General features: G+C 40.1%; 1 protein-coding gene across 1 annotated transcript in view; it reads left to right on the top strand.

Moving 5' to 3' along the window:
* Nucleotides 1-292: 292 nt before the first annotated feature.
* LOC147464579 (uncharacterized) overlaps nucleotides 293-17,482 on the top strand; it is a 64,008-nt gene continuing 46,818 nt past the window's right edge. The window contains exons 1-2 of the mRNA XM_086515911.1: nucleotides 293-2,275; nucleotides 2,449-2,894. Coding sequence (XP_086372037.1) covers nucleotides 1,024-2,275; nucleotides 2,449-2,894 — 1,698 coding nt within the window. The 5' untranslated portion in view covers nucleotides 293-1,023. The remainder of the gene's footprint in view (nucleotides 2,276-2,448; nucleotides 2,895-17,482) is intronic.

Here is a 17,482-nt window from a genome sequence, read left to right on the forward strand (position 1 = left end):
TATATATATATATATAGAGAGAGAGAGAGAGAGAGAGAGAGCGAGCAGAAGGCAAGGAGAGGAGAGAGAGAGAGAGAGAGATAGAGAGAAAGCGCAGAAGGCACTCTGCAAATTTATCCAGAGTGAGAGAGCTACATACGCAGTGAACGAGAGAAGAAGAAAGCTGGGGGCAGACTCCAGAGAGAGAGTTACATGTGTGTGTGTGAGAGAGAGAGAGAGAGAGAGAATTGCCAAAGACGGAGAAAAAGTTTAGCGTTCCAAGTTCCCAAGTCCGCGAAGAGAGAGAGAGAGAGAGACGCTTACGATGATCAGGCGTAAATAGTTAGAGCCAGGGCTGAGGGAAGTTGGACTCTTCAAGGTCTACCCTGTGTGTGTATGTATGCGTACGAGAGAGCGAGAGAGAGAGAGAGCGAGAGAGAGAAAGGGAAGAAGGGGGTAATTAGTAAGGACGCATTCCCAATGGACCCTACACAGAGAGTAGATGATTAGGAGGGAGAAATGGGGTGATGGCGATGAAGTACCAGGTGGACAAACTGCAGCACAACCAACGAGCAGCCCCACAACAAACAGCAACAGCTGCATTGCTTCCAGACAAAACCCACTTCTTCGACTACACTCAGCAGCCCCCCACCATTCGTATTCTCCTCCTCTGATCGATCTCTCTACTACCTAGTATTACTTTGTTACATGTCAATGAGTTTCCTTGCGCCGGCCTCGAATCACCTTTTCAAGCTGCTTTCTCTCTTCTCTCTCTACCATCACTTCTACATCAGTCCCCTTCCCGGCTTCTACTTCCTTTTACATGTGCACAGTCATCTCCCTACAAGCAACCCTCCATGATTAGACCTCCAAGCAGCTTCCCTCCATAGTGCCTGTGTGCTGCGTGTGCCATATGTGTGCATGCCTATCTAACCTCTCATCGTTCCAGGCCGTCCTTCGACTGACAGGGGACTGCTTGTTCCTCTAATTTACAGCTCCGACCTCTAGGCCGATATATAGCGGCTGCTGCAGTGACACCGCGCCATGTCGTCGAAGCCGCCCAAACCTGGCTTCAATAGCACCCAATATGAGCATCTCATGTATCCTATTTACATGACCACTCATGACGACTTGCATGCAGCTGCTACCGCAACGGAGCCTCCAGACCATTCATTTTTCAGCAGAGCAAATGTTGAGGATGTTCAAGCAGTAGCTGCGGCCGGGGGAGGACTGGGCCTATCAGTTGCAGACAGATTTAAGAGGTGGTCATTTGAGCCACAGAGGACGATTCCCAGCAGCGATCTGCAGAACTACAGTCTCAACCCTCTTTTGAGCGCGAGCAATGACCATAACGTTCTGTGCAACTCTGCTTCTGGAGCAGGCGGGGGCAGTGCGGCTGCCGCAGACATGAGAGAGGCTGGTGGCGGGGGGCACGCGAATCTGCTAGGCACGGCGTTGAGGGCAAGTGTGGGGGACGGTGTGAACGGGGGTTTTCTACCTCTGTCGAATTCCAATACAACATACCCAGATGAAGGTTATGCAAGTACCGACAAGCCGCAGTATAGTACTGCACATGCAGATATGGAGATCTTGCGAGTTAATCCAGGCCATAACAATGTTAGCGGCTCCGTGCATCTTTTTGAAGACATCCCATCATCATTAACTCATCAAAGCGTTGGACTCTCCGCGCCATCTAATTACAATCTTTCCTACAGTTCTAATACTACTACGCACATGAACGCGCTACCCTCCACCTCTACACTTAGCAATATTCTTCATCAGAATAATAATCATCAGTCCCAGTTTTTATCTGAACGCCATCATCCTCCCCAATGGGGTCCTTCCTTGCGCACCTCTTCTGCTGGTACCCATCCGCATGCAGAGCTTCTTCTCCTCCCTGGCGTTGCAGAGAGTGTAGTGGAAGCCCCTTCCTCCGCAGCCACCCATAACGCAGCATTTTTTGGCAGCAATAAGCTAGATCTGCTGCATGTGAGCTCCCTTCATGACAAACAAGCCCCCATGGCGCTCCCGCTGGGTGTCGTGGGGGCTAGCGGCGGGCGTCCGCCGTCTGCTGTCCAAATGTGGAACGTCGACAAGCTGGACATGACAGTAGGGTTAGGGCTGAATGACAACATTGCAAGGAGCACCCTGTCCTTTACAGAGAGTGATCACTATGCTTCGATGCGGGGTGCGGCGCAGTCGGGCCTTTCTCTGTTCTTGCAGTCACCACAGCAGAGGGGTCAGAGCGCAGCCCTGAGCTTGGATGTGGCCAGATACAACACGAGGTCAGCTTCAGGTAGGATGAGCTTGCAGGTTATACTGACGTTGATTGGTATGCTGCCAAGATGTATAGTGACTGACCCAGAAGTAGCATTATTTTGCATTAGACCAGCTTTCCCTTGATCTACCATGTGTTTTAAATGCCTTTGCTGATCATGAGGGCTCAATACGTAGACGTGGTGTTTGCAGGCTCTCTGGGGGTCCTGAGAAACTCGAAGTACCTAAAAGCTACGCAACAGATGCTGACTGAGTTCTGCAACGTATGCAAAGAAGGAAATAGCGTGAATAATGTGGCAAAGAGCAGCAATATAAGCAACATGCATTGGAATGCGACAGTCGACGGGGCTTCAGAGGTAGCAGCAATAGGGGGAGAGGAGGACCACGGGCAACTAAGCAGGGCCTTCTTCTCCACACCCGCAAGCTCTGCAGCTACGTCGCAAAAGAGCAACGCCCATAATTACAATCAGCAGCTGAAGAGTAGCGTGAGTAGTACGACTGGCCCTAGTAATAATCAGCAGGAGAAGACAGCAGGCCAAAGTACCCCGGACCACCAGACCGCGGCCAAGCAGTTGCCTGCTGATGAAAGATGCCACCTGCAGATGAGGAAAGCCCGTCTGATTGCTATGGTAGAAGAGGTAAGCCTTTGGTCTGTCTCTAATTTTGCTGGTGGAGTTTCATTTTGGAATGGCTGTCTATTTACAGTTTAGCCTTTGGTTTTTAGTCTTAATTTAGCAAGCAATCACGTCCAATTAGCAATTGTCAATCCCGAAGTAATTCATTCTCATAGGGAATTGTAGTGTTTCCAACCTCTAGACGACTTGTCCTCCATCTTATGGTCAATGATCTTCCATGTAATGGAATCTCCCCTAGAATATATATTCGAATGGGAAACTGCCACTTGGCCCAGTAATTGAACAGACCACAGTCAAGACTCAAATTAGAGTCAAGACTTGAGCGTGCATGTAGTCTGCAAGTCACTTCTCAGCTTCTCGCTTTTTTGACGAGCCATGGCAATACATATCAAATATAGTGCGACTCCCTCGGCCAGCATACTTTTCCTTTTTCTGAGAAAAGCACACCGAAGCGTTTTTACTAAAATTATAGACCTTCATCCACAAGAAGTTTTGGATAAATTCTCACAATAATTCCCACATAGTGACTTAACCTCAACATCATGAGCTTCTGTGAGGCAGGCATCGTATACCTAGCTAGGTATGATTGGCGGCAGGGGACAGCCGGCCCGGTGGGGGGGCTGGCGGTCCCATGCCCCCAATCGTACCTAGCTAGGTATGCGGTGCCTCTCGAGCAGAAGCTTATGATGTTATGCATTGTATGAACAACACTAAAAAAGACTCTGTTTTCCTACTTGAGAAAACATCCCTTGTAAGGACTCCATTTCAATACTGTCGAGGCATTGCTAATGCATCAACTTGCTTTTCCTCCATGAATGTGGACAGGGGCCCTGAACGCTTGTAGGAAGTTGCGTTTCAACTTGCTCATCTCATGACATCCTTCCAACAACACCGCTTTCCCCTCTCTCTCACACATGCAACCACACTCCTGCATAGACTAGACCAGACTTTTAGGATATACATTATGCTCTTTCCCTTTATCGAACTGTTGTGGCCATCCCTTGAGAGGGCCTGAATGCCTTATTTTGCTACTTTATTTGGCTTAAGTCTACTAGTAACCACGCATTTCTCGAGTCAAAGGGAAACATTGAATCGAAATACCGCTCTTTTAATATAGGCAACCGTGTGTTTGGGAGGGAGGAGGTGGTTTGGCCTCATCATTTTATGGCACATGGTCCCTAGGAGGGATCTAGGCCCAAATTATGGGACGTTGCATGGTATGTTAGCTGTTCCATCCCCATGGTGAACTAGGGGTCAAAAATGGTAGTCTTAGCTCACTACAAGTCACCCCTAGTCATCGCCTCGCGTACCAAGAAAGAATAAGGCAATGTTAGGTGGATAGGACTCTTCACTTTTTCTATTTTCCTCATGGCTATGATTTGTGGTAAGTGCCATTATTGTAGCTAACTAGCTTTATCAACATCAATTAGTTGTTTAGAAAGCTTTATCTAGCTTTATCAACATCAATTAATTGTTTAGAAAGCTTTATCTAGCTTTATCATCATCAATGAACACTGTTTAGAAAAAATAATTTTCTTAATGTATCCATACCTATAGATTATATCCTTAAGATAAAAATCTACATGTAACACTTGTATCTTGAGTTCTCAAGACTCTCCTTTCAACCTGGTTAATGAAATATTTACTAACACAAGATAATGCATCTAACAAAGATATCAAAACCACAGTCCACTTATAATGTAGAGTAATGAAATTCACCACCTGCTTATAGTGATAGTCAAAGGATATGATGGGTTGGACCATCTTGATAGCGTACATTTAACTGGACCTCACCTGTTTCTTAGGTTTCTAGAAATTACACTTCTTTTGATATTCCCTTCCACCAATTGTGAACTTCAATTTAACAAACCTAGATCATACTCCTCCATTAGGAAGAGAGGGAGGTCTAGAAGGGCCTCTTTATTCTGTAGTTTAAAGGAGTTAAATCTCTTGTATTGAGAAAGAAATCAATGGACAACTTTTGTATTTGACCAAGAAAACTGTTTAGTTTATTTGAATTCAAGTTTTTCTCCAAAATAAAATTTAAAATATAGAGAGTAAAACCATATCATGCAACATACCTATGAAATATCTTGGCATGTACATCTCAAAATGATAATCCTTGCTCAAATCAAATATTGTATGTAAGAGTTATGGAGGGCTAGAATCCATAAAAATTTTCACCTTTTTGCGAAAAAGTGCATACTTTGATCACTCTTACACCTCTCTTATACACCCAACATTCTTATACACATGGCATACACCTATTCATCAAATTGTTAATCACCTTCATAATCTGATTCCTCCTAGACCCCATTCCCTTCCTAATGTATGTACGGTCCATAAGATTAAACACTATAATGATTGCATGGACTTCTCTCGGCATCGGTGGCCTTTCTCGGCCTATCGTCCACATCCATCTTCAGGGTTTGGCTCACTTTGATAGGAATCTTTATTACACACACTCTCGACTCTTATGACATACCCGTTCTCTGACCTAGCATGAGAGCGTGACAAGGAGAGAGGAAAAAGATTCCAGTCAGAAGTCTTGCACTAGGAGCATGCTTTTACTCTCATAAGGGTCTCCTAAGAGACCGGATTCTTGAATTAGTTATAGCTTGCGGGTGACAAACTCATAGGTTTATAAAAAGTTTGAACAAGTAGAAATGTCTATAGAGTTGCTCGTTTAGTCATAAGCTAGATTGCCAAGATTTTGACAGTTTATGTACAATATATATGGATTTGCTATTGAGACATTGAGTGTGTGTTTATGGTCCATGCAATTTTGGTGAGATTTTATTACAATTTACTTAAAGTTCATGGGAAACTTGATCCTTCCATTTTTCTCGAGGTTCTTGATTTAGTTTCTACGTATCAATACCTTACTCTGTGATGCTTTAGTGGTCAAGATTTACCCCATTAGTGGAATTATAAGTTGAGTGATGAGTGACACTAGCAGTATCCATCATGGAGCTATGTAGGTCATTATGGGGTACCTACAATATATGCATATACATTCTAGCAAAAAAATAGGCTTTTGCACATCACTAGAGCCTATACTCTGGCATGGATATACTTTTAGAGAGCTAGTGGATATAATTTGGGGTAAAGGCGGTGTTTCTTACAACGGACTAGACAGAGTGTGCAAATTCCCACTTACTTTCCCCTTATTCTTTGTATATATACAAGAATATTGGAGCTCTCCCAATCTTTTGCTTGAGAGGTTTGCTTAATCTATATAAAACCTGGTTAAACTAAAAAAACATAGTACCACAGTTACGTGGAATGGGATCAAGTAGGGACTACATTTTGTCATTTTTTGTGACTATATAGGAATATGGAATGGAGATTGGTACAACTATCTAAAAACGAAACGAGCATGAAAGACAATAAAAAGTGCACTTCTTGTATCTATGAGCATAGATATGAAAGTTCTTTCCGGTAAGAGATCAAAATGAGCTTGAGACATGTTTTAAAATGTTTATATCACATGTTAGTGTGCATATGAAAGTTGGTATTTCCATCCCTCACCCAATTGATAATACGGACACTCATTAAAGGACACCATCATGTCTCTCCAAAAGCATCAAATATTGAATACCTATATCTTTTGTGAGACTTAGTATGGCTTAATGAGCTAATACAAGTGGACAAAGACGATTTATTATGCACTTGAGCTAGGTAGATAATTTCCATGAATTTTGGATAGGCAATCACATATAAATATATATTACTTGACAACTTGTCCTCTTATGAGATATAATTTCATTTATCGACACAATGGAATATTGTTAAGACTTTTATTAAGTTTTGTTAAAGCTATTTATTTTCTCTTTGTAGTGTCATATCTCTCTCTTATATGGTCAAATTAAGGAGTGGCTTAACTACTACTAAAATAATTAAAGAAATCTTTTGTCCAAAGAATACCCCAATTGAAATTCTAAGCTAATCAAGGTTTTTGATGAGGGATTTGGACATGATATGAGTAAATTTTTCTTCTTCTCTAGAAAGGATTACATTGTTTTTTCCCTTGATGTGGAGTGTATGTGAAAGGTTTGGGATACTAACTATGAGCACACTTGTCAAGCAGTTTCACATAAATAGCCCCCCCTATACCACTGATTAGTAGGACTACTATTGTCCTCACATTACCTCCCTTGGAGAAATATGACTAAATACCCAAGGTTGGCAACAATTTGTCTAAAGTTTTTTGGTGAAAAAGGTAAAAAAAATATGTGTTGCAATTATTATAAGACTAGTGATCACTTGATAATGCAATATTCAAAGTTGAAAGCAAAAAAATATGTTAATGACATCGAGTGATCAATTTTTACAATACGTGATCACGTAAGATATTCACACAAACTTCTTATTGACATGTAAAAACCACCCAAATTGGTAGTCTTGCTTGGCTTTTTTGATCATGACAAGCCCACTTACGAGGTTTTGCTATATCTTAGCGGGCTCGTCGAGAAAAAATAATAGCCTGGTGGGCTTTTGGTGGGTTATCAGATCACCATTCATCGGCTTAAACATGATTACATAAAGTGTAACTATGTGAATATGATAATAATATATGATAATCACCAAAATTCCATGTGATCGTGTGATTACTAGGACCTTGGGCAATAAAGGCTAAGAAGAAAGAGGTTGGATCTACTACGTACGAGTGAAGCTATTATAGACTTTTCTAAAGGTGATTGTATTGTTGATATAGATATAAAGTGGGCATCGAGTAGAGGATGTACTTATGATTCTTTTGTCCATGACGCAACATGTCAATTGATGCAATGTTACATATGGTACTTTGATAGTCCTGCATGCTACAAAGGACACTACTTCACATTGTGATTTGTTTGTGTCTGTTGAGGCTATCTCTCATAGGAATATAATCACTTGTATCAACAATGCCTCTTTTCTGATCAAGGGAGTTATAGAGACTATGTTGACTATTTGATTGGTAGTTCTTTCACACTTGTTGATGCACTTTATATAAGAGGGATCAAAACAAATCTTTTGTCTATGCGAGACTTGGTTTTGTCTTCAAATTTCTAGATGATAGATATACAGTTCATCATATTAGTTTTGGTGATGAAATTAATGTATCTAAAAATTTGTGATGTGGGTTGTATAAGCTCACTTTGTATGACAAGTGTGGGTAGAATCTTACAAATTTAGTTGTGGATTCAAATGTTGTTTTAGATGGAAAAATTTGGTATGCACATTTTGGGTCTTTGAATTTTGTAAGTTGGCTACTTTAACAAAAATATGATATGGTTGCTTCTTTGCCGCCTCTTAAAGCACCTTCTATGCATGCTCAATGTTTCCACAGATTGTTTAGTAAGTTGTTACTTGTACATAGTGATGTTTGTGGATCTATGCAAACTCCATCCTTGGGTAATTACCTATACTTTGTGACTTTTCTTGATAATAACTCCAGACATGCATGGGTGTATTCGGTTAAATCTAAGTCCAAAGTGTTCATATATATCAAAAGATATTTTGTTATGATTGAAAATGTCTCTAAATGTACTATCCATTTAGATCGAGGAGACGAGTACTTGTTTCTTGAGTTCTTGAGTTCTTGAGTTTATTGCATTTTTTATTAATCATGGGATAAAATACCAATGTACTATGGCATATACACCTCAACAAAATGGTATTTCCTTGAGCTTCCTTCGTCTTCTCTAAGTTTTTTTTTTTTTTTTTTTTGCAACCCTAATTTCAACAATTGGTATCAGCGTAGGTTGCGTCCTCTCGGCCTTACTCGCCAACAGCTCTAGCACACGCTAGCTCACTTAATCCGATTTCTGTGAGCTTTGGCGAGTGTTCATAGATTGACATTTTTTTTTGATTTGAACTCATTTCGATCTACGTTTCTACTACATGCAATACTGCGCAAGCTATTTTGTCATCTTGTGCAAAATCTTTGTCAGTGCAGATTTTTGCATAACAAGTTCCTTACAGTCTTCTACGGTTTGTGCTATATAGCACGTGTTGTTCCCTGCTTGGTTTCTCCTTTTTTCAAGCAGTTTTCACATCAGGTGCAACATTTACCATGGCTGACAACAAAACATATGTGTTCAAGATGTTTGCTATACTGAGGACAAATTGGATGGTGATAATTATCCTATGTGGGCTTACATGATGCAACATGTTCTTGTGTCAAAGGGTGTCAGGAATATTGTGCAGGACATTGATGTACGTCCTGGTTCTGAGGATGTAGGTGATGTTGAGGATGTTGCAAGTCTTGCTGCAAGGATTGTTGCTGTTAGAGTTGTTTTTCCTATTGTAGAACAAGCTCGTTGGGATGCATTGATTACGTTGTCTTTGAAGCGCACCATTACTCCTCACAGTCGTTCAACGAAATCTGCAAAATAAGCGTTGGGATATTCTGGCTTGACTTTATGCAATTCGCAATGATGCTAAAATTGTATTGTTGGGTAAAGAGCTGGAGTCGAAGATTATGCATGAGGAAGATGATATGGACGTTTTCCTTGTCAGTGTCAAGGATATTAATGAGCAACTTATTTCTGCAAGTAAAGTCACCATTTATCAGATCACCATTCATCAGCTTAAACATGATCACATAAAGTGTAACTATGTGAATATGATAATAATATATGATAATCACCAAAATTCCATGTGATCGTGTGATTACTAGGACCTTGGGCAATAAAGGCTAAGAAGAAAGAGGCTGGATCTACTACGTACGAGTGAAGCTATTATAGACTTTTCTAAAGGTGATTGTATTGTTGATATAGATATAAAGTGGGCATCGAGTAGAGGATATACTTATGATTCTTTTGTCCATGACGCAACATGTCAATTGATGCAATGTTACATATGGTACTTTGATAGTCCTGCATGCTACAAAGGACACTACTTCACATCGTGATTTGTTTGTGTCTGTTGATGCTATTTCTCATAGGAATATAATCACTTGTATCAACAATGCCTCTTTTCTGATCAAGGGAGTTATAGAGACTATGTTGACTATTTGATTGGTAGTTCTTTCACACTTGTTGATGCACTTTATATAAGAGGGATCAAAACAAATCTTTTGTCTATGCGAGACTTGGTTTTGTCTTCAAATTTCTAGATGATAGATGTACAGTTCATCATATTAGTTTTGGTGATGAAATTAATGTATCTAAAAATTTGTGATGTGGGTTGTATAAGCTCACTTTGTATGACAAGTGTGGGTAGAATCTTACAAATTTAGTTGTGGATTCAAATGTTGTTTTAGATGGAAAAATTTGGTATGCACATTTTGGGTCTTTGAATTTTGTAAGTTGGCTACTTTAACAAAAATATGATATGGCTGCTTCTTTGCCGCCTCTTAAAGCACCTTCTATGCATGCTCAATGTTTCCACAGATTGTTTAGTAAGGGCTAAATACAAGTTGTTACTTGTACATAGTGATGTTTGTGGATCTATGCAAACTCTATCCTTGGGTAATTACCTATACTTTGTGACTTTTCTTGATAATAACTCCAGACATGCATGGGTGTATTCGGTTAAATCTAAGTCCAAAGTGTTCATATATATCAAAAGATATTTTGTTATGATTGAAGATGTCCCTAAATGTACTATCCATTTAGATCGAGGAGACAAGTACTTGTTTCTTGAGTTCTTGAGTTCTTGAGTTTATTGCATTTTTTATTAATCATGGGATAAAATACCAATGTACTATGGCATATACACCTCAACAAAATGGTATTTCCTTGAGCTTCCTTCGTCTTCTCTAAGTTTTTTTTTTTTTTTTGCAACCCTAATTTCAACAATTGGTATCAGCGTAGGTTGCGTCCTCTCGGCCTTACTCGCCAACAGCTCTAGCACACGCTAGCTCACTTAATCCGATTTCTGTGAGCTTTGGCGAGTGTTCATAGATTGACATTTTTTTTTTGATTTGAACTCATTTCAATCTACGTTTCTACTACATGCAATACTGCGCAAGCTATTTTGTCATCTTGTGCAAAATATTTGTCAGTGCAGATTTTTGCATAACAAGTTCCTTACAGTCTTCTACGGTTTGTGCTATATAGCACGTGTTGTTCCCTGCTTGGTTTCTCCTTTTTTCAAGCAGTTTTCACATCAGGTGCAACATTTACCATGGCTGACAACAAAACATATGTGTTCAAGATGTTTGCTATACTGAGGATAAATTGGATGGTGATAATTATCCTATGTGGGCTTACATGATGCAACATGTTCTTGTGTCAAAGGGTATCTAGAATATTGTGCAGGACATTGATGTACGTCCTGGTTCTGAGGATGTAGGTGATGTTGAGGATGTTGCAAGTCTTGCTGCAAGGATTGTTGCTGTTAGAGTTGTTTTGCCTATTGTAGAACAAGCTCATTGGGATGCATTGATTACGTTGTCTTTGAAGCGCACCATTACTCCTCACATTCGTTCAGCGAAATCTGCAAAGTAAGCGTTGGGATATTCTGGCTGGACTTTATGCAAGTCGCAATGATGCTAAAATTGTATTGTTGGGTAAAGAGCTGGAGTCGAAGATTATGCATGAGGAAGATGATATGGACGTTTTCCTTGTCAGTGTCAAGGATATTAATGAGCAACTTATTTCTGCAAGTAAAGTCATTTCACACAGTTTCCTTGTGTAGACTGTTCTTGATTCTTTGCTAGACTCTTACAAGAATTTTGATAGTACTTGGAGACTTATGATCCAAGGAAATCCTGAAATTGTCAAGTTTGATGCATTGTGCCCATTGCTATTGCAAGAGTTACTTTTCAAGAAAAACAGGACTAGACAGCGTGCAGTTGAACATGCCTTTATTGCTGCTCAAAGAAAATGTGGTAATAGCAATGTAGCCACTTCTCATGTTTTTTCTATGAGTGGTAAATTACCTGTTCCTAATGCCTCTTTTCGGAGCAATTTGTTTGGGAATTCTGGCGATAAGGGTAAAAAGAAGATGGTTGCCATTACCTTGAAGCTAACTACAAATATAGCTATTGTTGAGTCTTCTATGAATGGAGACTGTGATGCTGATGTTGATGCCGAATGGACTTTTAGTGCAAACTGTACTTATAATCCTGTTGTCCATGATGCATGCATATTGGTTGTTGCAGATTCATATGTGTGGTATTTTGACAATGGTGCTACAAAGCACATTATGTCACATTGTGATTTTTTAACCTCTCTTGAGTCTCTTCTGTTACTTGTGCCAACAATGCCTCTTACCAGTTCAAGGAATTGGAAAGATTGTGTTTACTGCTGAAAATAGAAGTTCTTTCACACTTTCTGACACACTTATGTACTTGGGATCAAGAAGAATCTCTTGTTTGTATCTGCACTTGTTAGAATTAGTCTTGTAGTCAAATTTGTGGATGACAGATATACAACACATGATCTCAGTTTTGGTGATATCTAGCATTTTATGCAGTAGGCTGTATAAGCTCACTTTGTATGACAAGTGTGGACAGAATTTTGCAAATACAGTTGTGGATTTTAAGGCTATTTCAGATGAAAAACTTTGGTATGCATGTTTTGGACATCTGAATTTTGCCAGTTTGCTACGTTTGCAGAAATCTGATATGGTTGCTTCTTTGCCGCCTATTTAAGTACCTCTCAAACATGTTTGTGAAGGCTGTATTTTGGGTAAGATGCAGCGTTTGAAGTTTCCATCCTTGGGCAATTACCTTTACTTTCTGACTTTCATTGATGATCACTCCAGGCATGAATGGGTATTTTCGCTTAAAGCAAAGTCCGAAATATTTATGTGCTTCAAATAATTTTTGGCTATGGCTGAAAATATCTCGAAATGTACTATGGACACCCTCAGTTTCGATCAAGGGGGGGAGTATATGTCTCATAAATTTAATGCATTTCTAGCTAGTCGTGGGATAAAACACCAATTTAAAGTGCCTTATACGCCTCAACAAAATGGTGCATGTTGCTGAGAGAAAAACATGTTACTTATAGAAATGGCACGATGTATGGTCAAAAGTCAAGCTTTGCCACATTTATTTTGGTTTGAGGCCATCATGTGTGTCCTTTATGTACTTAACAGGTGTCCTACGAAAGCTTTGCAATCTATTACTTCATATGAAGCATGTTATGATAGAAAGCCTTCTATTGAGCACATTTGTGTTTTTGGCATATGCTTATGTGTCACAAACACAGTGTAGAAAATTGGATGATAAGATTGTCAAATGTATATTTGTTGATTATAGTGCATAAAGCAAAGGTTAGAGGTTGTATCATCCACAAACAAAGCGTATCTTGGTCTCACGGGATGCTGTGTTTGTGGAAGATTTTGTTCCGCCCTTGCTGTCATGTACTAGAGACAATAATGTAAGCTCGCAAGACATTTATGATATTTTGTTGCCTCTTTTTAGTGGTGGAAGTTCAAATGAAAATTCCAATGAGGCAAATGTACAACATATAGAGGTTTCTCAAAATGTTACAGATCAGCCTATTACTGATGCAAATGTACATGATGTACTTGATGAGGAAAGGGCTAAGAATGAGCAGGCTACAGATGTGCCAAAATGGCTGGTGCATACTTCATGTGACAGTAAATTGGATGCACCTTTGTCTAGTCGTACTTGTTTAGGTTCTCGTTATGCATCTTATGCATCAGATTGTTATGCTTTGGCTGTGTTTAGCTTACACGACGTTGAGAAACCTCTGTCTTTTGATGAAGCACAAAATTCAAAGAATTGGATGGATGCCATGCAATCAAAATATGATGCACTTATAGAAAATGACACTTGTACTTTATGTGATTTACCTCATGACAAAAAGGCCATTGGTACGAAGTGGGTTTACAAGTTGAAATGCAAGCTGGATGGTGAGATTGATTGCTTTAAGACTCAACTTGTTGCAAAAGGTTATGCACATAAAAAAGGCATAGATTATGAAGAGACTTTTGCTCCACTTGTCGTGATGACTAATGTGTATTTTCCATGTGCATTGGCAACTCATTTTGGTTGGGATGTGCATCAGTTAGACATTGTTATTGCTTTCTTGAATGGTGACATATTTGAGGAAGTTTATGTAACGCAGCTTGGTGATTTTGTCAGCAAAGGACAACAGGATAATGTGTGCAAATGTAACAAAGCTTTGTATGGATTGAAGTAATTTCCTTGTGCTTGGTATGAGAAGGTTGAGACTCATTTGGTCAAACAAGGCTTTCATAACAGCCCAACAAAAAGCACATTGTATGTAAAGCGTGAGGATAATGTACTTCTCATTGTGGTATTTTATGTGGATGATTTGTTGATCACTAGATCAAATGAGATACATATTGTTGAATTTAGGGCTGGTTTGAATGCTGCTTTCAAGATAAAAGATTTAGGGATGCTGCATCATTTCTTCGATATATAGTTTAAGCAGTGTAACATTTAATGGCCTAGTAACTTGTGTGGCGGAAAAAAGCATGAACATAGTGAGCATTTCATCAGAATAGATTCCTAATGAGAATAACAAGAGTGCTTGGATGGAAAGAGCAACAAAAAGCTTAACACCTAGTTAGATAGGCATGAACAATACTTCAAAAGAGAGAGAAATTAAGATATTGATAACAGTTGAGGACTGGATTTACATGGAGCCCGTCCCTCCTCCAAAAGGCTTTGTATTATAGGTTTTCCCTATGAAGGAAGACATTTTACAATACAATTCTTTGTGTTCCTTCAACCACTAGCTAGTGCAATGAACATGGAAGCTTCAAGAACTCAGCAAACACTTATAAAACACAACATCAATTCCCTCATGGTCTCAGAACCAAGACCTCACACACCTACGAAGATGGTGAGAGCTAGTGGGGTATAAGAGTAGATTGAGAGGAGGGAGTAGTCTTACAAGAAAGATGTATATCTCCTCACATAATCACTCATATTAGCATAGCATAGCTTATTAATTAGCATGGTAGAGGAGATGAGCATGCATTGAAGCTTGGCTCTTGGTTGGATTTGCATCACAAAGCCAAGCATTGTTGGTGTAGGACTCCCTTCTCACAAGCTTGAAGTAGTTGATGAGATTTCCACTAAAGCTTGAGAAGGAGAGAGAGAGTCTTCTTGCTTTACACATGAGCTTGTGTGAGTGTGTGTAGAATAATACCTTTGAAAAATCAGCCCCCTCTCTCTCTTGGTCGACCCCTCTTGCTTGCTTATTTATTGGACCCCTCTAGCCTTAGCCAACAGGATTTAAGAAGCATAAGTGATAGTCTTGTCACATGTTCTCCCCTTTCCCCTTTTTGAAGAGCTTTAGGTAATTAAATAATGCAACTAAACTTTCATTGGATCCCTTTGTCTTTTGGCCAACAGGAAGCAAGCAAGCCATTGGGCTGCTGAATGCTCTTGAATCCCTTGGGAGACTGTCCAATAGTCTTCTAGAAAGCTTACTTCCTATTGGTTCTTTTATTAAGTGTTTTTAAATAAATTAAACTATAGGATTTGGGTGCATCTTGTGGACAATTGGCCTAGGGAGTTGACATGTGTCTCTCGTTCCCTTTGTGTAAAGGGAGCCTGTGAGTGTGTATGTGTGTTTCTCTCTCATTCCCTACTTACAGGGCTCGCCCCCTCCTATGTAGGTGCCTTGAAGACTTTTTTGGCACACTCACAAAGCATCCAATTTTCCTAAGCTTGACCATTGGACACAGCCTTTGAATTTTGGAACATTAGCATTTTGGAAGTCTTAATGGGCTGAACCTTAGGGTCTTTAAAGCCCATTGTTGCACATTGCTCTTTTGCAGATGGCTCCCCCTTCGGATCTCCATTTTCCCTCCTTTGGATCCCTACTGTGGACGGTCTGCCAGCTTAACCAATATTCTAGCTTTTTCTCCCCTGGCATTTTTCCATATTAAATGATCAGTTTAACATGAGAAAATCAGTTAGGAGAATTAGATATTAGTTATTATGTCATTACCTCTCTCTTGAAATCATAGTCATCCTCGACTATGGACTAGAGAAGATAAAGCTATACTTGGCATGCACAATGGAAGAAAAAAGAGTCTTATAAGACGAAAACTTTGTTCATTTTAAACATTTGTACAGTTGCTTACTCTATGGAAGCATTGTAAGCATTGACAATGTTTGGGTTATCCTGTAATTGTATGCCTTGCATCCATCTCGCATCTTCAAAAGGATAATTTTTAAACTTAATAAGATACCATCAGATAGTTTTACCGCCTCTTAATACCTTGTTGTCATGTCGAAGAATGGACTCGGATTGCAACACCTCTTCTTGGTCCTCGATCTCCGGTGGGTCTTCGATAGTTGGTTCTCGAGGTGGCTCTCCTTTGTAAGGCTTTAGTAGTCTCACATGAAAAGCATTGTGTATGATCCAATGGTTGGGAAACTTGAGTTGATAGGCCATCTCATTAATTGGTCTAAGGATCTGGAAGGGACCATAGTACCTTTTTGCTAACTTAGCATAGTACTTTTTGTGTCCCGTAGGATTCTTGCCCATCATGTGCCTTAATCGAGCCTTGGGAAATTTAAGTAAGACCCAATCATTTTCTTTAAAGACTTGGGATCTTATGTGCTTATCAATAGAAGCCTTTTGCCTTTGCTGGGAGATAGAGATAGCATCCTTAATCTTTTGGAAAGATTCTTGTAGGTCTTGACTATACTGATCTGCAGCGAAGATCTTCCCATGCACCTTAAATAGCAGGGGACTTTTTGATCTTCCCTCAATTACCTCGAAAGGTTCTTTTCCCGTGGAAGTATGTAGAGTGTTATCGTAGGCATACTCCACTAAGGGTAGGTACTTCTCCCATTGGGACCTTTGATTTACTTTCGTTACATAGACTTTTAGTAGATCAAGAATTGTTAGGTTAGCTATTTCACTTTGGCCATCCGTTTGCGGATGATAGGTCAAAGAGAAGTTTAGCCTCGTCCCTAAATTCTCAAAAAGAGACCCTTCCAGAAATTACTGGTCATTCTAGGATCTCTATCCGATACTATGGACATTGGCAAGCCATGGTACTTGAAGATTTGTGAAATGAAGAGGGTTGCCATTTGATGCATAGTTACCCGGAACGCGGAACGGGAACGGCGACGGGATCCCCGCGGAACGGGGGAACGGCTATGGGTCTGGAACGGGAACGACGCGGAACGGGAGGTATAAGAAACACCCAAATAGTGCATTTTTAAGCTCCTTGTGTTTAAATACAAGGAGTATTAGAGTGCTTTGACTCTAATACTCACAAAAAACTCGTTTTGAAGACCATTCAACCTTGCTATGACTAGATGATGAATGAGAGAGAGAGAGAGAGAGAGAGAGGGAGAGATTTGAGAGAGAGAGGGAGAGGGAGAGATTTGAGAGAGTGGGAGGGAGAGGAAGAGAGCTTGAAGGCTTATAGCCTTGAGCCTTGAGAGAGTGAGTCTTGAGAGGGAGAGATCTTGAGAGTGTGAGAGGGAGAGAGCTTGAGCCTTGAGGATTAGCTTGTGAAGAGAAAGGGAGAGGGGGGTGCATTTTATGAGTCCTTGAGGCCTTGCACACTTCAAAAAGAAGCCCAAACATTTACTTCAACTTTTTCAATTTTTTGTCAAATTTGTTTGTAGCCGTTGGCCTTTCCAGGGGCATTCTGGAACGTTCCGCTTTGCACTGGCCACCCGGAAC

The sequence above is a fragment of the Adiantum capillus-veneris genome, chromosome 1 (genome assembly GCF_014529385.1).
Source record: "Adiantum capillus-veneris isolate H3 chromosome 1, ASM1452938v2, whole genome shotgun sequence".
Lineage (NCBI taxonomy): Eukaryota > Viridiplantae > Streptophyta > Polypodiopsida > Polypodiales > Pteridaceae > Adiantum > Adiantum capillus-veneris.